General features: G+C 41.8%; 2 protein-coding genes across 2 annotated transcripts; both read right to left on the bottom strand.

Annotated features, from left to right (window-relative positions):
• Positions 1-50: 50 nt before the first annotated feature.
• LOC109483325 (helicase with zinc finger domain 2-like) lies at positions 51-15,713 on the bottom strand. The gene is made up of 25 exons (XM_019786313.1): positions 15,355-15,713; positions 14,745-14,940; positions 13,967-14,615; positions 13,460-13,766; positions 12,934-13,141; positions 12,671-12,784; positions 11,811-12,328; positions 11,421-11,613; positions 10,805-11,265; positions 10,179-10,628; positions 9,794-10,037; positions 9,500-9,607; positions 9,313-9,388; positions 5,327-9,077; positions 5,116-5,201; positions 4,648-4,773; positions 4,167-4,316; positions 3,787-3,898; positions 3,362-3,542; positions 2,853-3,010; positions 2,577-2,730; positions 1,975-2,202; positions 1,437-1,614; positions 1,177-1,344; positions 51-921 (listed from the first exon to the last, which is right to left on the bottom strand). Exons 1-25 carry the CDS (start codon positions 15,711-15,713, stop codon positions 785-787), a joined length of 9,312 nt encoding a protein of 3,103 aa, XP_019641872.1. The 3' UTR covers positions 51-784.
• A 55-nt stretch (positions 15,714-15,768) lies between these two features.
• LOC109483324 lies at positions 15,769-22,536 on the bottom strand. The gene is made up of 12 exons (XM_019786312.1): positions 22,533-22,536; positions 21,026-22,231; positions 19,995-20,573; positions 19,692-19,726; positions 19,452-19,520; positions 19,167-19,245; positions 18,874-18,908; positions 18,641-18,709; positions 18,347-18,403; positions 17,076-17,144; positions 16,149-16,355; positions 15,769-15,798 (listed from the first exon to the last, which is right to left on the bottom strand). Exons 1-12 carry the CDS (start codon positions 22,534-22,536, stop codon positions 15,769-15,771), a joined length of 2,439 nt encoding a protein of 812 aa, XP_019641871.1.
• Between the last annotated feature and the right edge of the window lie 2,535 nt (positions 22,537-25,071).

Raw genomic sequence — 25,071 nt, 5'->3', positions numbered from 1 at the left:
TTTCAAAGTAGAACATTCTTGACCTGCAACAATTTCACGCCATATCAAAGCTAGTCAACAATTTAAAAAATACCCTAAGGCTTGCATGTGTCCACTATTTCATAGCACAAAATACCGTTATTCTGTCATATCTGACTACGTCTGGTTCCCTTGTACAGGGATATCTTTGTTAGGATGAAAATAGCTGCATTTAAGAATGGAAAATCGTCCTGGGCAGATTGACATGGGCAGATGGCACTGAACAGAATATTAACTGTCTGAGGAACCAAGCTACATGTACAATGTATACAAATGCATTTATTTACATTTTGTTTGCACCAACTACAAGTAGTTTGCACCAAATAATAGAAGCTGAGGTATATATTAATTGATTAGTATAACTGCTCCTGGCTAGATGTCTCCATGATTAGTGAAGATGAGAAGTTGGTTGCCATAAAAAATTACAATGCAACGAAAATGCTTTATGCTTGGAAAGTCATTTAGGACGATAAGCAGACATACGTTTTGTACCAAGGACCTGCATTCGAAAGACATCATCAGGATAAAGTTAACACTTTTGTTCCTAGCTTAATCATTTCTGTGCGCATTTGCTACCAACTAGCAGTAAAATCTGTCAGAACTTTGATGATAATTTCTCCTATTTTTTAATGCAGCAATTGACTGAAGATTGAGTAAACATTCTGAAATAGAGAATTGTTTCACTGCCTATTTTGACAAAATAATGATAGTAACTTTAAGGCCACTTACAATAATTTCAGTTTAGGCATTATGTTAGCAACATTTCTCACTGCAATGTTCCTGTAGTCTGAAGAGATGGGGCACGAGTCAAGAAGTTTTTGTTTTCCACAAGGCACTTCTGTTCTTCGTACTCTTCAATCAGCTTGTTCCATACAGCATGGACTCTCAGCAGGTTCTTGTTACCTACACAGTATGGGAAATGAGAAGAAACTTTTAATATGCTTGTCACGTAAAAGCTTGAATACCGAGTACAGCATCTAATGTGTCTTAGACTACAATGTACATCTCATTATCATTATCGGTCGGCATGCTTTTGCACCGCGCTGAAGAATGTTGAAAAGAAAGATGAACAAAAAATGTTGAATATTAAATTTGGATGGTGATTATTGTTTAGCATAGTGTGCAGTCCAGAAGAAGACAGTTTACAGGGTAACCCACCGATAATACACAGTCCTCTCCTGGCTCGAGTGATGGCGACGTTCACCTGGTTCTGGTCTGTGATGAAACCCAGGTACTTCCGGAGCCAGCTGGGGGAAGGGTTCTGTTCAATCTCGTACAACGAAAGAGACCTTACTGTGGAAAAGATGACGTAGTCCCACTCGCTCCCTGTGTAAATGGAACGTAAGAATATTCAAATTTTATGTAAAATGATACCATGTAAGTTACCAACCTGATGAAACTCTTTTCCGAATTCTTACCTTGACTGTTAACCACTGTGTTGACTCCAATCTGTTCCAACCTCCCGTCGCCTAGCTTCTTCTTGTGCTCTGACAGCTTTTCCTTGATTAGTGAATGTTGGGCCCGGTACTGGGACAACAGCATAACGTCTTCAGGTCTGATATTGTGCTCCATCACCAAGCAGATTGCCATCTTCACCTGTAAGAAACATCAGTGCAACATTCAGTACAGTACGATACATAAAATGGTAAATCGTGTTCATCTGCTTGCAGTGCTGGGGCTACACTGAAATAGACTGTAACAGAGTCACTGTTTCCCATGTCTATTAAAAACTATTGACATGGACTATGATTTACGCGGCCTGTTCAATGGTTAGAGAAAGGTGCCAAATATAACGACTACCTGACATAGTGTAACATAATTCATATGCACGGTTGAATACCCATTGGATGTCAAATGAAGCTCCATATATATCGAAGGGAACGATATGTTAGATGGGTTGGTCATGGATGCCAAATGATGTGTTTGGTGAGACTGCACAATGTTCATGTTTCTTACCGCCATGTCCGCCTCCTTTGCATTGCTCCTTGACATCTGGCTACCCTCTGGCGTTCTAGTTGTCTGGACCTCTTCCCTCCCGACCACATGGCAGAAGGCCAAGGGCCTGTTTTGTCCTCCTGGCCACAGCCTGTCCACTGCATGCGCTGATCTCGTTGTAACGGATGGGTCGGTATTAAGTTTGTTCGCGTAGAACATTCGGGACGGAAAGCTGCAGATGGCTTCGTGCTGTCAATAAAGAGTTACATGATTAATATTACTTGTGCCGATGGTGCTTCTTCACTGGGATATCAATTGTTGTTGGGTGAATTCTTCATAAGATAAGATTTGAATTGGGTTGGATACGATGAATTATACAATGTACATGTACAAACATTGGGTGGAGGAAATTAGGCACCGACATTGATGTGGGCACGATCACGGTGGTCCATTCGAGTAAATAATGTAACTAGTACGTAGAGTAACTGCTTCTATATTAAAATCTTTGTCTCGCACTTCTAAGGTATAAAATAAGGGATAGGTTTCTCTGTGGTGTTCCTGTTGTTTTCCCTGAATCGCTGAGTGGATCAGATCCTTACATCAATAATAGAACATATCCTTACCATGCGATATTGTGTTGTCAACATGGTTGCTCGCCAGGCATACCGTTGGAACAGTGATATATCGAGTCCAAGTTGCTGTGACGTCTTCTCCAGAACAATAGGCCTCAGCTGCTGGTGATCACCTATAAGAATGACTTGTTTGGGGTTGTCGGACCTGCACCAATAGGACGAAAGTTTGTTAAAAGTTAGATATAACTGTTGACTATTACGGAAAGATGGGCATGCATGGCAACACTATTACAAATCACAAATCTATTGCAAAGTTTTGACTCTTACCCGGGAACCCCGACCATTGGGACGAAACTCTCCGGTTCTGTGCACATACCGCACTCATCAATGATGCACTGCTCGATGTTAGTCGCCTTGCCCATCAGTGGACTGGCCGCAGCCGTGCAGGTGCACAGGATCACATGCTTCTGTTTCAGCTCATGAACCTGCAAGTAGACATTACCAATTAGATATTTCCCATGGCTTATAGTAATCAAGAAATACAGAGGCGAGGCCAAATAATCCTTATGTGATATGCCTCGAATGAAAAGACATTTAATGCTTTAGCAAGCTACTTGTTTGTTTACCATTCCGTGTGCAGGTGCGTTTGATAATGACAGTTATTTCAGGTGAGCTAATAGGACTACTTAAAAATGATAATATAATATAAGGCAGCTCCTCCATACTTAAATGTTTATATAAGATAGCCGTTAATGAACCATGTAACAAAACTATATAGTGAATAATTTAATTAAGGAAACAATAGATGAAGAAAGCTACTGGCCCCATGTACTGACCTTGGCTTTGCTAATCAGGTCTCTGTAGTTCATGATGTCTGCATCTGTCATGCGGTAGTTGGGGTCTCTGAAGCGACTGTCATACTCTCTGATTTCCATGCCGTAGGGATTGCTAGGTTTGCGGATGAGGTGGTGCAGCGAAACATCGTCGTGTTCTTTTGTTATCTTCGACTCTTTTTCGCTGGGGGGAAACAACCAAGAAGGGCAATGTTTTTACGGTTGGTTCTTTAACGTACTCGTGGCCGAGGTGTGGTCCTCTCCAAATACAGGATATCCGTCGAACTTCCTATCCTAGAGATGTCCATAACCGAAGCTAGATGCCCTCATCTCCATCTTAGTGAAATGAAGAAAGTCTTGCATTTACCGAGGGCATTTCAACCCAGTATCTGGGCCAACCGCGGTTACCACAACTGTCTGTACCTTACCTTTTACATCTGTGTGGATGGACCGGATCATCTGGCATGGGGAACTCTTCTTTCTCTATCAACTCGCTGTACACACGAACAATCTTCAGCTCTCCTATCCTTTTCATGTATCCTGAAAAAATGAATGTCCATCAGCCAATACATTTAGTTTTTCAACCCAGTGCATATTTTTAACATAAATCACAGCGGTTTCCCATGAATTTGTGCGATAAATGTAGATTATAAGGAATATGCATGAACAATTAGAACGAAAGGCTCACATATGTAACGTAACATTTTTTGATTTGGATAATGTACAATGTTTCCAACTTAAAATGTGTAGTATTTTGAATTTGCTTTTCAGTTTTATGGCTTTTCGATGATATTTTTGTTGACCTTACCAGTGACCACGTCTACTGCCTTGTTGGATGGTCCACAGTACAGGACCTGAAGATGACACGTCTCTTCTCCGATGTCGGACTCCTCAGCCAGTTTGTTCATCTGTACCAGGTAGTACGCTATGTGCACACCTGTCACGGTCTTCCCGGTACCTAATGATGCAATGTCAAAGGAAGCATAAATGTGGCATCGTGGCTTGAATGTATAGTAGCCAGGAAGTAATCACCCAAAAAGAAATGTTGATGAAATAAGTGTGGTCGGTATGCAGTCATGCATTTCAATTGAATCGGTCATATAGATGATTGAAACGGTGGGCGTGGAAATGATATTTCATGCATATTGGAAATGAAGACATGTGAAGGCATGTGTAATATGTCCAAATAGGCAATAGGCAAAATAGGCAACTTGAGATATCATTGCCAAGATGAAAAGACTTCTGCCCCCCCCCCCTCCAACAAAAAAGAAAAGAGATACTATACATACCGGGTGGACCCTGGATGAGAGTGAACGGTTGTCGAATAGCCTCCTTTACAGCCTGCTCCTGGACCTCGTTCAGCGGAAGGAAGGTTGGCAGCGACTTAATGGGAACTTCTCTTGCCCGCTTATTGTCTGTGCAACACAGAAAAGTACAAGTTAGACTCCACATAACACATACCATTTAGAGCTGTATAACTATAAAAGCACACCAGATTCTGTTAATGAATTTTTCATTTTATATATTCCCGAGTTTTTCGTCCCCTTTGGACTTACATTGACCAAATTGCCAGTGAAATCAGGTATAGTACGCGTTTATTTGTTGATTTGAAGGATGTCCATTAGTGAGTATAAGCATACGCATATACTCACTATTCTTCCTGGAGTCGTTAACTGTTGAGAGATTTGCATGTAAAATCAACACCAGCATACAGCAAATTATGTGGCGTAACACAGGCGTCTTAAAACTTTGCTTACCTTTAGCGGTAATGGGTTTCCCCATGGCAATTTGTTGGACTAATTCTGACGAACTACTCAGCCATCTTACCGCGTCCTCCATGCGTCTGGGAATAACAACATTTTTAGTACAAGACAATATCACAACGTCAATCATCAGGCAGGATTTAACGAAATCATATTTTTGATAACTAAAAATTCTTACATATTATATAAATAATAGGTTTCTCACATGTCAGGTAGAGTCTTGGTGATGATCTCTATGGTTGCGGGAATAGTCGAGCCGTGGTGCAGGAGAGCGTCAGGGAACGCCATGAGGTGCTGGTGAAGCTTGATAGGGACTGTGTCCTCACGTTTACTGCCCTTCCCTCTGGGCATCACCAGGCAGTGGCCCACCCAACAGACGAGGGGGGATTCCTCATCTGTCGTGTCAGTAGCGATGTCAAACCGGCCGTCCTCAGTCATCGTCGCTCTTACGCCAGTATAGCGCACGCAGATGTAGTCAAAGTATTTCCCACTGTCAGCATCGCCATCGGCCGAAGTTTCGCCTTGGGTAAAGCGGATATGGCGTTCTCTGCAAAACTCTTGCTCGAGACTGATTTTACCATAGTAGTCTGTGCCCTCATGTGTTTGTTGTTTCGTCCAACTAATGAATGCGCCATGGACAGTGACTGACTCGTTGTTTTCCACAGCACAGTGAGCCGCTTCCACCGCCATGATGGGCAACCACTGATCCTGGTACGCTTCTATAGAGTTGTAACTCAGCATGTTGGCTACAGTCCGTGTGGCGGGTACAGCAAACCTGGTCACTGCGTTTCTTCTGTGATCGAGGCATACGTCCAGCTTTGAGGTCAGGTTGAACAACTGGATACATGGCGACAAATAGCCCTTCCTCGTGTCTCCAATCAGTTGTATCTTGATGACTTGGCCTGGTTTGTACGCCCTCTGGAGGATACGGGCGTGTACGAACTGACCTTCCCTTGATTCAGATGATGCTTCCAACTGCTGCCTCGACTTCATACCAACGACGTCCTCGATATCCCTAACGACTTTTTGTATGAGCTCCACATTTTCCGCCAGTACATGTTGCCCTAGCCTCTGCCAATCTTGACCTGGTATCATTACTACATACATCTCACTGTCGAGTTGCAGAGGATTGTGACGCATCGAATGCGGAGGCAGTAGTGTCCTGTTTGGTGCGGTGTCATAAATCCGCTGGCTCCATCTCACCTCGACTGACTCTTCTTCGTCTTCAAGGCTAGGTAGAGCTGCTGGCTTTAGAAGGTTGAATGATACACCCCAGTGAAGAGACCCTGTGTGGCGTACCGACGGCACGAGGAGCTGCATCTCCTGTCTGTTAATGGTATCAATAACAGGGTAGACGACTTCTGGCTTGATCATGCAATGGTGCGCAAGCTTCAAAACCAACGTTTCCCTTTCGTACGTCTTTGCGTCGTGTTCCATGATGTTGTAGTGACTGCATATCTCTTTTATTTCATCCGAAGTGTATGGCGACGGTTTGCGTCTTATGGAAGCCACTACAAGGCGATGAACTACGACGTCGATGTACCTGCGAATTGGGGACGTGAAGAAGGTGTATGCTTGCTGCTCAGTTTCACCCTGAGTAGAACACTTGAACATAGCTCTGTCTTGGATGCTACGTAGTTGCTTCAGTGCTCGGGCCAAGCTCGGGTGATGGTCATCTGTGCCCACCAGTTGCTGTATCTTGTCAAGGTTGCCGTGAAAAGCAGCGCTGCTGATCTCATCCCAAACCTCCTTAATTAAGGGGATGTTTTCGGGTGGTGGACCCAAGGTCGGCAACACTTGGGAAAACTCTTCTGAATAGCCGGAGAGGCCAGGATAATCTTTTCTCCAGTTCTCAAGCTTCTCCTTCTTTGGAGGCTGCTGGACGCGTACAGGAGTTGTTCTAGGATACCTCTGTACCAAGATCTGGGCCACTTGGGTGTTTGCTAGCACCACCATTTCTTCCACCATTTTGTGAGCTTTTACAGCTCCGTCTTTGACCTCATCTGGTCGGTTGTAGAGATGAGATGGACCAAGCCTCTTTTCCCGACTGGTCGCTGCTACTTTGTGCAATGTGCGGACACTCTCTTGTACTTCCCGCAGTACTGACGATGAACCTCGCCCATCGATTATGTCTTCTGCTTGTTCATAGGTCAGCTTTGCTCGAGACTGGACGACGCATCTCTCTAATTTTGGTTTCTCGACAACTTCCCTGCGGCGACTGTTGAAAGTCACAAAGAGGGAAAGTGTCAGGCGGTCCTTGTTGGGTAGCAGACTACAGACCCCTTCACTCAGTCTTTTCGGGATCATGTAGACTGGTGGTTTCCCAGTCTTGGGATAGAGAGTAGTTGATCTCTCCTTAGCCTCTTTGTCTAAATCAGTCCCAGTTGGGACGAAGTAACTGACATCAGCGACGTGTATTCCTATAGTGTAGGTTCCATCGTGGTTCTTTTCTACACTGAAGGCGTGGCTCAAATCCATAGCTTCTGGTTGGTTGACGGTAAACACCGTGTGCGTTTTGGACAAGTCCTTTCTTTTCCTTTCCGCTGCTGGGATCTCCCAATCGACGAAGTATCGTCTGTTTACGTCTTCCGCGACCTTCCCCCTGTACTTGCTGGGGACATTGAACCTGTTGTTGAGTATGGCCATGTTTGTATCTAGCGTGTTATCTGGGGTGATGACATCCGTAACAACGCCCAGAGGGTAGACGTACCTCGGCGTCCACTTCAAGAATCTAACGACAAACAACTTCTTGTAAGGATCCGTGGGGTCAATGGTTTCATACTTCTTGAACCTGATGGAAGCGTCTGGCATGTAGCTGTACACACGAACACTATTTTGGCGTCTGTTCTCTTTGCCAAAGTAGGTCATCAACTTTGGTGCATCTGTGTTTATGGGGACCATTACGTTAGGGTTGTTGTCGTCAACAAAACATACAAACTTCCTCAGGTGCAGGTTAACAGCTGATCTAATGACTCCAACTACTTTTCCTCTTTTGGTGTCTGTTGGAGTCATGAATACTTCGGTCTCTTGGTCAGTATGCTCGAGAATTTCTACCATCACTTCGTCGTTTGCCCAGCCCAATCCTCGGTTTCTTCTTCCGGTAATTACAATGTCGTCTTCGTCTGTACCAATGACTTGACCGTATGCTGTGCGAGTCCCCGTCACGACCAGCCTGCATCTTCTGTACCTTTCTGGTTCAGTTCGGAGAAGGTTTTCCAGTTCGTCTGGTGAGTAGTTGGTATAGAAGCATTGTTTGTCGCTCTCCTCTTGAACCTCATCCTGTGTGGGGTCAAACGGCTCATCCTCACCGGAGTCGTACTCCCTTTCGGCGTCGTCTGCTGACAGACGGGGACGTTTCTCCGGTCTTGGTGGGGCTGGGCGTCTTACACTGTAGTGTAGATATACTTGCGATGGGTCGTTTTGACGTGGCACCACGCTGACATTGTCGGGGTCGAACTCCTGTGCTTGGAAATGCCTTGCTTCTTGTTCGTTCTCGTCTTCAAGAGTTTCAAGAATGAGCTGTTTGATGATTTCGTCTGACTCATCTATTTTCGTAGGCTGCTTGGCAAGTGATCCTAGTGTAGACCACGGTGGAGAGACTCCATGAATCTGTATGCTGGAAGTTGTAGGAGCTCTTGGAATGAAGGGCTGTGCTTCTGGGTTGAGTGGTGTGCTCTCACTTCTTTCATAGATTTGGCTCATTGTGAGGGTCTTTGGGAAAAGACTTTCGTTCTTCTCACATTCGGAGATGAAGTTTTGCCAGACTCTTTGGCAAGCTCCTCGTGAACACAGCGCGTGTGGGTCTCCTACCACGGCGACAAGGGACTGTGCCCTGGTCATGGCGGTGTTCAGGAGCTTACTGTCTGACAGGAAGCCGTAGCTGTTTCTGTCGTTCTTTGGGTCACAGGTTGCTCTGGTCCTGACTGTGCTGATAAAGATTGCCCTGAACTGCTTACCTGAAGAGGGGTTTCGTTATTAAGACACAAACGTGTGGTTATTACCACAAAGACAGACACTATATAAAACATTGTCGAAAGAACTGTCAGCTGACATACATATATATAGGAGCTAACCAATCTTTAAATGTTAAGGTACCTAACAAGCAATATAGCAATATCTATAGTACATAACATTGACATGGTGATACAATAGGTTAATTGCACTACGGGATCATGGACATGGTGACCGTACCTTGGATGTTGTTTACCATTTCCACTGTAACAGCACCCAAACCTTTCTGGCGCAGCTCTTTTCTGATAATCTGCGTCTGTGAAAAGACAATCGGAGCATGTACTCGAGCATTGTTAACTATGATTACAACATCTAGAATCATCCCCAAGGCTTCAAATCAATAGTGCAGTAAGGATGAGTTGCTGACCTGATAGTGGTATGGTGTGATGACTCCGATGTCTTTCATGCTCCTAGCACCCCACTCCTCCGGCCAGTCTTCCACCAGCTGCTCTACTCTCTCTAAGATCTCCAACACCTTTGGTAAAACAAAAAGGACAACTTAAGTTATAACAAGCTAGAACCTGTATGTAGTACCCCTTTGTCATGGCGGTCTATTTATATATTATCTTGCTCGTTCATGATGCCATCTAATTATAAGCAAAGCCTTTTATTGTCCTGTTGAATAATAAATCTATGATAATCAAAAGATAGATTAGCTTACCTCAGCCATGTTGAAGTACGATGTGCTGTAGTCTCCCGTCTTGTCTTCTCCCTCGGCGCTGAAGAAGGTGAGCGGGTACCACCGCGGATGGCGAGGCTGGCCCACGCTCTTGGAATTCAGCCCACCGTAGAAACTTTGCGACAGGAACTGGACAATCTCCTTGCAGCAACGGTAGTTGTCCGTCAGCATGACGAGGAATGGATTTTTCGCTTTCTCCTCTGTGCCTTTGCCAAGGCTGATGTACCTTTTTATTGGAAAATAATCACTTTAATCATATGGGCAATTCATATTTTAGTGGCACAGGATAGTCGACAAACTCCTGTTTTTAACTTATAGCCTGGTCAAAATATTGTGTAAAGAATTCAATCGAAGATTATAATCTTACCTTTGCACCATCCGCTCCAACAAGGACTTGTCAAACGATAAGTCGCACGCTTCTGTGGAGTATACTTTCGGGCTCATCTGTTTGTGGTCCCCGGAGAGGACGATACGCGTGGTGGAATCGGCCAGACAGAGCGGGAGGATGGTTTCACACTCCATGGCCTGAGCTGCCTCATCCAGCAGGATGTGAGTGAAGTGTCCCCGCTTGATGCCCATCCGGATCAGGTACATGGAGGTGGTGAGGGTGACGATGACGATACGGTGCTTCATGATGTCTTCCATCTCGGGCATGGCGAACGACGTCTTGCCGGGGTCCAGTTTGCAGTACTGCTTGACGATGTCGTCCACGGTCTCCAGGCGGCGCTCTTTGGCGTACACACGTAACGGTGTCGCCTCTGAACGACCAGATGTGACGTGTTTATGGAAGTAGTCTCTGATGTACAAGTCAGCCGCACTGTGGTTCGGACGACATGTACGTTAGTGTAAAATAGATGCAATTGCTACGGTCATTTTCGCCACAAAGACTTGGTTGGCAATGATGGTATAGAATGTACGCGTCTCATAAATACATGCATTTGAATTTGCTGCATTCAAAAGATTTGATGTAGGATAAGAAATTGCAAAACTGACCTATTGGATTGTGTCGCGATGAGAACATTTGTGCCTGGCTGCTGGAGAAGCTGAATGGCAGCCGAAGCCATCGTTCTAGTCTTGCCAGTACCGAAAGGACCGTACAGCACCACAGGTGGGTCATTGTGTCCTATCCTGCTAATGATGCGAGTGACAGCGGTCTTCTGTTTCACGCTTAGCTGTTTGTCCTGCACTTTCTGTGCTGGCAATGACTCCACCATCTTCACCCAAGACATGTCTGTCCTTTTGGGGACGATGGCATGAAGCGCCACCATGTTGTCCACAGCGAAGTGCATCTTGCAGAACGGCAACCGGTTCAACTGGAAGCGGACTTCAAACTCGGCGGTTGAGCCAGATTTGAGATCCAGGTCTTCGCAGCAGCTTCTGGACAGTTGAAGAAAGACTTCCTCCTTTCGCCATCCTTCAAAACCTTTTAATCGAACGATGTCGGCTTCGTAGACCTTAGGGGAAAGTACGAATGGTTTTAACAAAGTAAAGTGTTGTCGTTTGAACTGTCTTACACATTTACAATTGTGTTTGCAAAATTCATTTATGATAAAGTTTTATGAAACACTATTGCTTTATCATTTCTTGACAGAAGAACGAATTCTTTAACCTTATTTGTAGCGCTTCCTCGTTGAGCCAGAAGAACGGTGTTGACGTTGTTGAGGATGAGTTTTCCGGCCGGGCTATCTTCGCTCAGTTTATCCTGTAGCTTTAGCTTCGCATACAGTGTTCCATTCTCAGCAGACAGGAAAATTCCACTCTCTATACGATCGGACAGCTCCAGAGTTGTCTCAGTGCGAATACTGAAACATATATACATTGCACGCATCAATGAAGTAAGTTTATAGACGCATAGGAATTTATTTCTATTTTTTTTAGCGAAGAGCGAATCAAACCAGCTTTTTTCGTAATATTGATTTACTATGGCTAAAAGCCTAAGACTACATAGAAAAGAAAAGCACCATTATGATGAATGTATTCGTTTATTCTGGAGTTTTACCTGGCAATCTCTCTGTTTCTTGTCAACTCCTCCAGGTACAGAAGGTCCCGCATATGCGTCTTGTAGATAGTTTCGTCCAGCTCTTTCTTGCGTTGAGAAAGTCTTGCCAAAATTATCCCTGGCTCCTCCATTGGTTCTTTGTACTTCGCGAGCAATGCGTCGTCTTCTAGGTTGAGTTCTTTAGCAAACTTCACAATGCTTCTGTTCCCACTGTGCCAGCGTTCGAAGTCAGGCTGGTCGGCTGTGACTATCATATGCTCGGCACCTTCACTACCAACATACAACACAAGGTTCTTCCTAACCACTGGCCGTTTTCCAAAATCGAAAACAACCCATTGGTGAAAAACCCCGAACATCTGAGACGTGCCCTTGACTTCGACATTGTACTGGGTGTTGTCAGAGGAATTTGAAAATTGTTCACCCTCCGCCAGTTGACATTTTCCCTCTACTTTTGCTCCATGCAAACAGAAGTGCGTTCTGTGCTCATTGAAAAGCAATGCTACATGCTCTAACGGGTCCTAAGGAAAATAGAAAGATGGCAATGTCTTGATTACCTTAATTCCAACATGCATATATTAGATGTCATATAAAATCGAATCTACACTATCATAGATTAGAAAGAAAACAGTAGTTACAGACAGTTCTAACCTTGTCTAAAAAGACAGGTTGGTGGGTTTTCCAAGAGAAGATAACGCCCAACGAGCTTCCTAGTTGAGGAACTAAAAGTGTGGTAAATGACAGGAAGATAGAGAAAGTAATGTAACTGTAAATGGTAGAGACAACTGTAAAATACGCTTTGGCAGTTGATGAAGGGAAGAAAAGTTGATAAATAAAATAACAAACACTAAAACAGAACTCACCTTAGATGTCACAGTGAAAGTCCATGTGCACTCTGCTTCCTTTGTTTTCAGCATAACTCTTTCATTCTGGCCAGGTGGACAGTCAATACGGACTCCCTCCAGTGAGTCTGCAATCTAGTGATGATTGAATATGCTGAGTAAGTCGTCTTTCGTATTTCCCAATTTCAAAACAGCAGAATATCATCGACCTCATATAGGTGCTTAACGGACGAACACATGGCAACAAGAACAACCATTTGTACTATAAATGCTTGAGTACTCACTACTGATGTTCCATCTGTGGTCTTCTCATACTCTTCCCTGAGTTTGTCCATGTAGGAGAACAGGTTCTGCTTTCGTGCCATTTCCATGTAGAGCAATCTGTGCTGCCGTCTCTCCTTCCACTCGTCCAGTTCTTCTTGGCTGTGCGCTTCCGGACAGATGTTGTGTCGGTCTTCAACTCCATCGTACTGGCAGGCGCCGGCTGCATGGCTAAAGTGCAGCATTTTAGAGTTGTCAAATAGTAATCAAAATAAAGGTACATAAAAATCAGGTACATTTAGTAGAAACAGTAGTTTTGAGCAATTATGATGCTGTTTATTTGTCATCTATTTATTTGTTTTTGTTGGTTATAATTATTACAGCAGAGGCTACCCACCGAGGTTTTTGGAATGCACTGACGTCGTATGGGCAGGCCTCACCAAACAGAGATGCTGTTTATAAATGTGTCACTAACTAAATTGCTTCATTTCGTCTAAGGAATTGTGAAATAGAGTTGAAGGCAACTATTTATATGAAAAAATGAGGCACCTTTGGCATAGTCTGTACTCCTCATCTTGGCCAATCCACGGCGGACGGCGGTACTGCCAGTTGTCGCTTGCGTCTGACCTGAGGCGGGCCTGATGTCCCTCGGAGGAACAGTGTTGGTCGAACGTCACCCTGCCGCTACAGGTCTTGTGACACAAGTTACAGTAGTACTGACTGATCTGTGGACTAAGTAGCGGGAAGTCTGAAGTGCGCCTTGACGTTTGACGGGACGTCGATGTTGTGGCTGCTGATGGCCTTGGTGTGGCATGTTGTTGTTGTGAAAGATTCACTAGCTCTTCAAGGTCCAAGACTGTATACGTAGTCAACATTCAATGGATTATTAGATATTATTAAAAAATCTGCTTTAGCTTTTACAACAGTTAAACTACCGAGTAATACATCAAGAGCAAGGAAAGACACTTATAACCTTCAAAATCACACAAGAAAAGTGAACCAACAACGAGAAGAGGATAGGAGAGTAATGCATAAGAGAAAATTTTTGTATCTTACTTTTCGTTTCCTTCTGGAATGTCCATATCTCCATTTCCTCTTGACTGTGAGGATATGTGCACGTTTTGCCGATACGACACTCTTTGTGTTGTTGAACCTGCCGGCACATCCGAAAAGGCGACTTCGGCATGTGGCTAGGCGGCTGGCGAATTTCCCTCCCGGTGTCAGTGCTCAGACACATTCTGTTTACCTCATTCCATGGGTGATTGTTTCGCTCGCAAGTCTTGCTGTTAGTTGATAACTTGCTCACAGCTCCTCGATCGGACAGCCAACACTGTCGGCAGACGAAGTGCAGCTTGTACGGGCATTTTACTTGTTGTTTTGGTTCCTCTTCTTTTGTCATTTTACGGGGTTCAGTTGTTGTCAAAGAGGCGTCAACCAGCTGCCGTTGTGAAATGCCGTACTTTCTCTCCAGCATCCACACGTCCATCTCGACTAGGCTGTGTGCCCGTCCACATGGTTTGCTGCATTTGTCGACGTAGGCACAGAACAGTGGAATCTGATTTTCCGTCAGCTGTGGCAATGGCATTATCGGTGTATAGAGAGTCTCCTCTTTGCTTATTTCGCTGGCGTGAACAAGAAGTTCAATGCCGTCTTGGTGTTGTCCTTTCGGGGAGTGTTTGTCGCACAGCGCAGAGTCCCTGAGTACCTGAAATATAATTCCATTGAATTTAGTATATACATTTGACTTTTATCTAGTAAATAGTTATATGACTCAAGTTATAAAATTCACCTTTAAATAATCAATAATTATTTACACGTATTTTTAATTGCTTACCCCGGGGCTGCTTTGGAAGCACTTTTTGCACAGAAACCGGAAGATGCCCCCGTGTTTCTCTTGTAGCTGTTGTGTAGCATCTGGTTTGGACGCGTGTGTTTTTGAAAGCCGAAACATCAACTCTACATAGTTGAAATTTCCTTGTCGCTCTCTCGTCCAGAGATCCATTTCGATGTCATTATGGGCAAAAGTGCATCTGAAATAGCAACAATAGAAAGTTAAACAAGTTACATGACACATTTGAGGTAATATTTTACCTTAAACCTATTCGGAAGGGGGTCCGAGCCAACTCTCCTATAGCGACTGAACGGCTTTCGCTAAAATATATCTGGCAAAAATCCCATATTAATCAGAAACTTTAATGGATTTCTGTGTTGAGGTTTAGCAATTAGGTAATATCGATTTAAACATTAGGATTTCAAGGTTTTTATGTTTAATTAACTTACATTCTAACATCAATAAAATCTTTATATATACTTATTATTATGGCTTCACCACACCACGAAGTTACTTTAATAGAATTGAGCAGAAAAGATTCATTTACTTAATAGTTGTCAGGGTATTTCCACAACCTTCTATTAGTTTCTCTAAACAGAGTATTCTGTCATACCTTTGCTCTCCAAGCCTGCATGGCATTGACGACTGATACTGATGGCAAAGTTTGTACGTTCCAACGAAAGCGTGCTGCGGGCGCGGACGGACTTTCTTGAAAGCGTCGTCTGCATTCTTCTTTCGAGCAAGGAGAAAGTTTTCACGACACTTGTGATTCTTGTGTTTGTAAGAGTATGCCCCTGAGCCATCCTTGCCTTCGTCCTTCAGAAAGCACCTGTCGCAAGCTAGCTGGTAGTGATAAACACGTCTGCGCAAATTGCCGATGCTGGTTTCTTCAACTTTCTCGGGTGCAGTACGAGAGCCCGGGTCGGAAAATTCATATTCGCCCAATGTCAATTCAGTTATGGTGACCCTCATCGGTGAACTCTCAGGGGTTAGACTGGTGCTGGAACTGTAGCCCGAAGTGGCCGAACTAGGCGTTGAGCAGCGACTGGAGCTGAGACTAGAACCGGCCATGGATTTCTGTAACATTTAATTCATACAATATTTTTTTTATTCTTACGTACTTTCAAAGGGCATGTCGAAAACTTAAGCTAAATAAGCTAATCAGTAAGAGCTTGCTGTGACAAGCCTAGTAACTATTTAGACCGATCTCACTTCCTCCCATCCAGCAGAAATACTATGTAGATGGACATTGAATCTGCGGTTACGATATCCTATCACTGTACTACATCATTCAAATACCAGCGAAAACACAAGTACACAAGCGGGAGCAAGAATTATATCGAAACATCTCCACACAGACACAGAGACCAGCATATTCACAAGTTAAGGTGAATAAGAAGTACCTACCACCGTGTCCTGAACTTCCTCGTCGAAGTCGCTATCCAGGACGTCGATACCTAAGTCACTCTCCTCCTCCCTGTCTTCTCTCGTGTCTTTATAGCCCTTGGCGGTGTCGGCGTCATCTTTTCCTCTCGGACTGCGTTCATATGCCATCTCCCTGTAATCTGTAGAAATGGCAGCTTGTGCTTTCGATTCTTCTCCGTCAGATGCTCTCTGTAATAGGTTGATAAAGAGTCATTTTAATGATTGACAATTTTAGTTTTTAATAACATTAACATCTCCACCTACTGGCAGGTAATTATAAATGGATATATATACATTCAATTATCTAATGTTAATCACCTGCTTCCTCTGTTCCTCTTTCGGTGTCTCTTCTTGTGTCTTTGTCCGACGTTTAGAACCAATTTCTTCGATTTTCTTCCTTTTCTACATTGCGAAGTGCATGTATAATAGAGTGTGAACTCGTATAATAATTTGAAAATAATAGTATCAAAGCCCAAACCACAGCTGGATTCATGTTCTTCATTGAAGTAATTCAAAAGATGAGTCCCACAACCATCTTCGTCAAGCTTTATTTCATTGTCTTTTTAGTAGTCGGTCTGAAAACAGTACTTTATTGATTTGTTCACCAATCCTTAGTTTTGCTGTAGCTCAGACTTTCCAACGACAATGATAGCAGGTCAGACGACTGGTTGGAGTACTAGTATGTTGGTGTAATACCCGGAGAAAAAACATCATACAACCCCTTCGCAGTTCTAATACATTCACCAAAACGTTAACACTTCCCGGGCGTCTAAAATATCCAATATTATGTTTTTATTCCACAATGATTACAACCATTTTCAGAAGATCGAGAGCATTTTAATCAAAGATTGTCAGAATTCTATGTTAAAAAGTTTGTTCATCGGTGTGCAACTGTCTAAATTTACTCACCTGTTTCCTCTTCTCCTCTTTCAGTGCCTCTGCCCTTGCCTCCAGTTGACGACCAATTTCTTCCCTTTCCTACATTGTGCAGTACATGTATTACATTTGAACACGTGTATAACTTTGATCACAGCTAGATTCATACCCATTTACTCTACTTGAACAAATCGAGAATTTCGCTAACTTACTTGAAAAACCCAACGAGCATCTGGAGTATCAGCAGTTCCTGCTACCTTCCAGAGAGCAAGTAAGTCACAACACGGCCATGCCATACCTTTATAGAATTCGGTCTCTAGTCTTTAACCCTACCTAGACCGGGCTTTTTTTGGCATGGGGGGACCGGGGGGGGGGCTCTTTTGACCCCCCTCAGAACTCGCGAACGGTATGTCGTATGACCACCAAATTTTCAGAGGATGGTGTACTAGTAAAAATTTATCATATCTACATTTTGTATGTCATTATGACGTAATATGACGTCATTATGACGTCATTAATGTGATTTTATTGGCCCAAACCGTCTAGATAGGTTTTTCCCTGAAAACTACATGGTATTCAACATAACTGTACCAAAAGTGTTTATGACAGAATATTAGGGTGTACTAAGTCTTATGTTGCCCATAGCAACACCGGTGACGTCATAAAATGACGTCATGCATATTTAAGATATCCACCATCTTGGATCATCAATCTTGAATTTTCACAAATAGTTTTTTTCCATGATAAAGCCTAAAATACATTTTAAACATACTAAAGACCTTCATTTAAACCTTTTTTGGAAAAGAAATGGAAGTATTGATGAAATTTTAATGAAAATAATCCGTATATACCTGTTCTAATGATATGGTCCGCCATCTTGGATTTTGGACAATGACGTCATCAAATTAGCATGAATTATGCATATTTAATTATAGAATTTACATAAAATTTTATGGGATGTTATTAATATTAGAAACCATGAGTAACTTGACATAGAACCCATAAAATTCTATTGTTGAAACCATAAGTACTAAATTTAGCAAAAAATGCCTGTCAGAAACCCGTTGCCATGGCAACACAAAAAATTATTATCTTATTCCAATGATAAAGAATTGTTGGCAACAATATTCTAGGAAAAGTCACCAAGTTTGGCCGTTCTAGCGGTAGTCGTTCAGACGCTAGGTGAAATCAAAGTTGGCGCCGGCACTTTTAGCCCCCCCCCCCCCCCCCGTNTTACGGTAGGGGTTAAATAGGATATACTGCTCAAAACATAAAGAAAATGCACAAATTAAAAGAAAGTGTACCTTCTCTCTCCTACGGTCCTCTGCTGCTTTCAACTGCTTTTTGGTCTTTGGTTTAGGCTGAGGTGAAAAAAAAAATTATACCAGGAATAAACCACCACTGCTACTGAGTCAGGGTACAACAATAAAATTGTATATGTAGGGTTGAGTTAACACAACACAGGAAAACGACAGATCTACGTATTACTATTTTCTCGCCTTTTATTTATTTTTATTCCGCAATGACATGTTTGATAAAATAGTAGGTATTCTAATCAAGTAATGAATGAATTATGTCTTTTCATTGATATAACTCACCTTCTTCTTCCTTTTTGTTTCCAGTGCTACTCCCTTGGTCCAAAGTTCGCGGCCGACTTCTTCCATTTCCTTGGTTGTGTATTAATATGAAATAGAATTAAAACAATATCACGATAGCGTAATCAAGACACTTCGGTATCATAACTCTAGAATTCAGAGAATAATTTTTGGCAATAAAAAGAAAACTAAAACACTTTATCTTAGACGAAGATACCTACAGATGATGCTCTTACCTTGATAGCAGCTTCATGTTCAATAGGTTCACTGCCTGTGTAGAATAGGTGGTAAGACAGGGTCAAAGAGGCCAACGATTGGCATGCGAGTTCATTGCGGACTGGGAAGTCAATGTTTGTTAAACTGACCAAATGGATAAACGGTTGATGTGTATTAATGAATGTTGAATGTCAATTTTGGAAATTTTCGCTGTAATGAAATCAAAATGCAAATTTAAATAAAATAGCCTTTTTGAGCGAAATTGTTATATAAAAGATTGTCATAGCCATACACATAATTATGTAATTGTTACCTGAACTCGAAGTGTCTCCTACAACCAGCTGTATTACGTCGGTTTCTCCTTTCTGTTTCATCTCCTCCGTGATCAGTTCCTGAGTCAAAGTTTCCGACAACTTTAAACAACAATAAAATTGTATATGTAGGGTTGAGTGAACACAACACAGGAAAACGACAGATCTACGTATTATTATTTTCTCGCCTTTTATTTATTTCTATTCCGCAATGATATGTTAGATAAAATAGTAGGTATTCTAATCAAGTTATGAATGAATTATGTCTTTTCATTGATATAACTCACCTTCTTCTTTCTTTTTGTTTCCAGTGCTACTCCCTTGGTCCAAAGTTCGCGGCCGACTTCTTCCATTTCCTTGGTTGTGTATCAATATGAAATTGAATTAAAACCATATCACGAAAGAGACATCACTAATTAAGACGTTTAAATGTTTTAACTCTAAAATCCAGAGAAACATTTTTTGGTGAGAAAAGAAAACTAAAACACTTTATCTTATACGAAGATACCTACAGATTATGCTCTTACCTTAACAGCAGCTTCATGTTCAATAGGTTCATTTCCTATGTAGAATAGGTGGTAAGACAGGGTCATCAATTGCAAACAGGCCAACGATTGGCATACGAGTTCATTGCGGACTAGGAAGACAAACCTTAATGTCTGTTATAGTGACCAAATGAATGTTCATGTGTATTAATGAATGTTGAATGTCAATTTTCATTAGAAAATTTCGCCGTAATGAAATTAAAATGCAAAATGAAATAGCCTTTTATAACGAAATTGTCATATAAAAGACTGTCATAGCCACACACATGATTATGTAATCGTCACCTGAACTCGAAGTGTCTCTTGCAACCAGAAGTGTTACATGGATGTAGAGGTCGGTTTCTCCTTCCTGTTTCAACTCCTCTGTGATGAGTTCCTGAGTCAAAGTTTCCGACAACTTCCCATCCCGGTAGGCTCTCAGAAATGACACCAAATGTGGGATGTCCTCAAACTCTAGGGTGCAGAGCACGCATCCATCTTCAATCTTCTTCAAGATTGCACTGAACAGCTTAAAGCACTTGCGCATCTTGGGAAAGCTTCTTAGATCTCTTTCCAAACGCGAAAATACCATACTGTGTACCTTCCTATAATGATGCTTGACTTTGTACTGGACTCGTAACTTTGCTCTGCATGACAGTTTGAAGTAGTGCAATGCATCATCAACGTGTTCCCTAAAATCCAATAGCCTGCTTTCGAGTTGTTCTGGATCGTTAAGTACTTCTTCATCAAAGATTTTCTCGCTGATCCTCAGTAGTCTGTAGTTTTCCTGTAGACTTTCCTCGTCGGAACTGCTCCCAAAGGGACCTTCGTTGCTTTGAATGCCAATGTTGGGTACCGGAGTTGCATACGTAGCGCTGGATGCTCCTGAAAAGAGGGACAATACCTATATCTTTATACGGGATACAATGTCTACAGAGTTTAATAATCAACACTGATGGATAGTTGCGTAAGTTAGAAAGTGAATAACTGGGTTGTTCCTCATATGGGTCACAGCAAACTCCCGCAGTCCTTGAGGCAAGTTAGAAAGTATACTACTACTGGTCCACATCTTTATGTTATATGTTCAATGTGCAGTGTTCGGCATATTGCATTTCGTTTCCGTAACTTTAATACATGACATCGTAAATCCATGGTTGATACACAAGACGATACCATGTCTGTATTGACGTTGGTTGCATATTATGATATTCCGCGAACCGTGGGTACCAATACCATCCTGTCCTTTATACCGTACATGTTGGGCGTTACATGAATATGCCACTTGGATAAAGTAGTTTTGTGGTTAATATTATTAAATATTTGGATAAAGTAAATACCTTCACATATACACGCATCAATGAACTGTCTTTCTGACTCCTCCCAGTATCTTGTATCCAAGAGATCCTTCTTGAACTGTGCAGCTGTGTCGAACTCTTCCTTGCAGTGCTCCAGGACCTTCTCAATGCAATCAGCCCAGTGGGCGGCATTCCTTTGCTCATTGCCCCGAACGTCTGTCTTAACAATGCAGTTGTGATAACGTCGAGCATACGTGTTGATTAGGTTTGCCAGTCCAGATTTGTCAGACACGAGAACCGGAACTCCAGCTGCAATAGCCTCCAGGCCAACAAACCCAAACGGTTCGGCGCGAGAGGGCACCAGAACCAGGTGGGCCTGCTTCATGTTTTTGCAGATGTCCTTCTGTGTACCGTAAGGGAGGAATGTTATCTCTAGATTAGCTGACTTGCGGAGCTCACGAATCGCCTCTATTGCTTGTTTGTCTTCTTTGTTTACTCCCCATACTCGAAACGTGATTGGTTTCTTCTCTGCAACAATGCTCAACGCGTCAACAGCAAGGTCAAGTCCATTTAGTTTCTCAACACCTGCCACCCTACTAATGCACAGGACCACCATTGTCCCCGTGTCCTTGTATTCAGCATCTACATGTTCGAAGATACAAGAAGGCCGTGGAACAAATCTTATATGTTGAGGTCGCTCATTGGCAGGTATTGCTCTGAATTGGTTCTCAAAGTGATCAAAGATCCTGTTCCCGACAGAGAAGACGGTATCTGCTTCTTCAGCATCTTTGAGAATTGAATCTTCCTTCTTCCCAATGCCCATGGCCTCCTCATCCCCCTTGTATTGCTCGGTCTCCTCTGGTATATCGTCGATGAAGAGAATGACTTTTGCACCTGGACAGCGGTCCTGCTTAATCCGGCATGCTGCTCTGCTTGTGCCATCAGTGTGTCCCACGATGGCTTTTACCTTCGAGGGGAGATGTGGGTATTTGGCACGATGGTCAAATGTCATCCAGCCAAAATCTGGCTTAGTTCTTTGATCACCTATCTGAATTTCAGGCAGTAGCAGTTCCACTTTATCATGTGTAGCATCCTCCCTGTCCTCATCCGTTGCTTCTAACACAGCACTAACCACCGGGATGTCCGGTTCATGTTCCCTGAGTACTTGTGCTAGCCGACGGTATATGGTGGAGATTCCTCCTTTTAATTTACCATATACCTTACTCAACATCAACACAGCTGGGTTATCTGTAGGCACAGATCAATGGAACTTGAGATTTATTAACATTAGTGAAGGAAAATTGCAATGTATTCGTGTTGATTACGACGATTTCAAATACGACATGCACTGCATGTATATGTATGTAATACAATTATCTAAGTAATATAAAAATGGGGGTAAATTGCATAGCAAATAGGAAAGTTAATGATAATGAAAACATTTAAGCTAGTATGAACATTTAAGGTATCTGTAGCTTAAATGGCAATCAGCATTGCTTAAATAGAATCTATGACATCATTTTGATTAATAAATGATAATATTTTGCACTCATATTTAAGAATCTTAAATATTTCATAGCGACAGATATTTTACCATAATCTCTGTATATTTGAAATGTCTTTTCTTCACTTTCTTTTTTATTAAATTTTCAAAGTAAGACAAAAAACATAAACAGACATGCATGGTACATCAAAACAGATTAACACAAAATATATACAATGTATGAAAATATGATTGGAACATATTCAGTAATCATGGTTCATAACAGTTTAAACATAATGACATTTAAAAAAAAGTTTTTGTGTAGCTGGAGCAAAGTCATGAAAAGTTATAAAATATGGGCGGAGGTATGACATCGACGAACTCTAACAATTACTACTTGGCTATAGGCATGCCTCTGAGCTTTCACACAGCAATATTTACATCAGTTCGGATGCTTTCATTACAAGAAATCACTTATGGAGCTTTAAAAAGTTGTAACGTACCCATTGTTGCTCTAGTGTGGTCTCGCCTCTGTGGGTTGCTGACGCGGTTTTGGCACGTATACTGCAAGATGGGAATATCAAATTTGTAAAGAGCCAGTACTGTGAATAAATCCTGGGGAGGACATAAAAAAGTGGAAAGGGCATAGCTAGAAAAGATATTTGCTGACTTGTTGCTTTTCTAGCTAGTCGACTAATGAGAGAGAATTACCATGGTCGAGCGATAAAAACAGTCAAACTCGTTGTTTTCTTTGTGTGTTTTCTTTGCTTAGACCATGGATACATGCTTAGACCAACTTGGAGTTTATCATGAGCCTCTTTTAATCCTGAAAAGTATATACATCATATCATATATATTCATTAGCTAACATCAAAATCTGTATTTCCGGCCATGATAAGAAAGTTTTGGAGTTTACAAGAGTTCAACTTTTACTTGATTTCTTGATCAGGAAGTGAAATTTCGACAACGCGCTCAGTGTAAAGGCGTCTAAACTTTCAAATCATTAAACTATTTGTGACAGTTTTAACGTTATATTTCTGCAGTTAGGGACTCATTATTGTTCAATAAAAACATTTTGGCATGTGTTGAGTTGATAACTTTGCTTACCTTTGTTGAAAAGTGTGGATATTCTTCTAAAAAGCCAACGCAAATAACGGTAGCGTCCCTAGCTGAAGGTCAAAGTGTACCTGATCAAAGAGACACCTGTTACGGGCTTTCTGATTGGTCAATCTTCTTGTAAACAGGTGTTTACTGTTGCTCGTCTTAGTAGTAGCTTTTGTGAAATCTTTGAAACTTAATTGTCTTATCAGATCTATGTAAATCATCGAAATTATTTCTCAACGTTAATAGGTAACTTCCTAATGTTTTGCTTATAATCTATCAAAAGACTGCACCAATAGCAAGCCTCCTAACAAATCACCTGCGGGAGGGGCGGTTACACCTGTGCGCAAGCGCACTTGGGACTGTACCATGAAAATTGTGGGGGTTCAAATTTGTTCATGTTTTCTTGTGAAGATCCATACAGCTCAGTTACCAGAAAGTCAATGTGTATGAAACATTTGCAACATAAATTTGAACGTTTGATGAAACATTTTATAGAACAATTTCCGTTACCAATAAAATGTAATGTTTGTAACGTTAGTCGACGATAGATAGAATTTGTATGCAAGGTTGTTATGGCACGACGTTATCAGTAAATACAATGTAAATGTTTTATTTACGTAACTTAGAACAAATGTATCGCACATATGGCATCTCTAAAGGGATTTTTAATTAATTGTATTATCAATATGTACGAGAGGTGCGCGATGCTTTTCAAAGTACTTTTCTTGTTGCCCCCTTAAAGCTTCTTTACTGTATGGGGAGGGGGGGGCATTTGTATTCGAACCGGTCAGTTTCAAAACAAGTTTTGAAACTGCTTTGAAACTATCTTAAAATGATTGAACTTAAAAAATGCGAGTAAATAAACAATGACTTTATTCTCTTGCAGGCACTTAATATCAGATTTGTTCCTTTTCATAACTGCTTGGATACTACATATACAATGTACACTACATGTATGTTGTACTGTAATGCAAGGCTTATGATAAATGTACATATTGTTCAAACACCTAATATGCTACTGCTATATCACACTGTACGAAAAGCTCATATTCTAAAGTGTATATTCAAAAACCAAATGGTATTTTGTGGAGATTCCACTTCTTCTAACCTACTACTTAAATTTATCCCTAATTGAGGAAATAATACATGCTGAACATAATTAATCCAAAGTCACATAATGCTATTTAATGAAAATCTTTTGGAATGAAGACATAATTTAACACATACTAAATTATACATAGTAGTACAAAATGAATAGTTAATGAAGCTCACACACTTTCAATCCTGAGGGAACAAAAATATCTTAGAAATCGCAAAGCAGTTAGGTCTACTAGTAATAGGAATGTTAGAATGCTTAGCTGACAGCTACCATTATAACTCACAAGGTCGAATATGTTAATACATTACAAGTAATATTCTTTCCACAAGTTAAACATATTTACAAGTAGCAAAGCAATTATCCTTGAAACTTGAGTAACAATGATTATGTCTAACTCTGACT

The sequence above is a fragment of the Branchiostoma belcheri genome, unplaced genomic scaffold, assembly GCF_001625305.1.
Source record: "Branchiostoma belcheri isolate BF01 breed outbred unplaced genomic scaffold, Haploidv18h27 scaffold64, whole genome shotgun sequence".
Lineage (NCBI taxonomy): Eukaryota > Metazoa > Chordata > Leptocardii > Amphioxiformes > Branchiostomatidae > Branchiostoma > Branchiostoma belcheri.
The sequence above is the reverse complement of the archived record's forward strand: the minus strand, read 5'-3'. Positions and strand labels throughout refer to the sequence as shown.

Excerpts from the sequence above, each read along its gene's own strand:
- LOC109483325 (XM_019786313.1), bottom strand. The coding sequence starts at position 15,713 with ATGAGGGTCACCATAACTGAATTGACATTGGGCGAATATGAATTTTCC. Across the intron at positions 13,767-13,966 it reads ATTCCAGAAGGAAACGAAAA|TCTTGGACCTTGAAGAGCTA; the intron begins GTAAGATACAAA and ends CTACGTATACAG. Across the intron at positions 9,389-9,499 it reads TCACACCATACCACTATCAG|ACGCAGATTATCAGAAAAGA; the intron begins GTCAGCAACTCA and ends GTCTTTTCACAG.
- LOC109483324 (XM_019786312.1), bottom strand. Across the intron at positions 19,727-19,994 it reads AAGAGACACTTCGAGTTCAG|GAAATGAACCTATTGAACAT; the intron begins GTGACGATTACA and ends TATTCTACATAG. Across the intron at positions 18,710-18,873 it reads AACATGAAGCTGCTATCAAG|GAAATGGAAGAAGTCGGCCG; the intron begins GTAAGAGCATCA and ends TACACAACCAAG.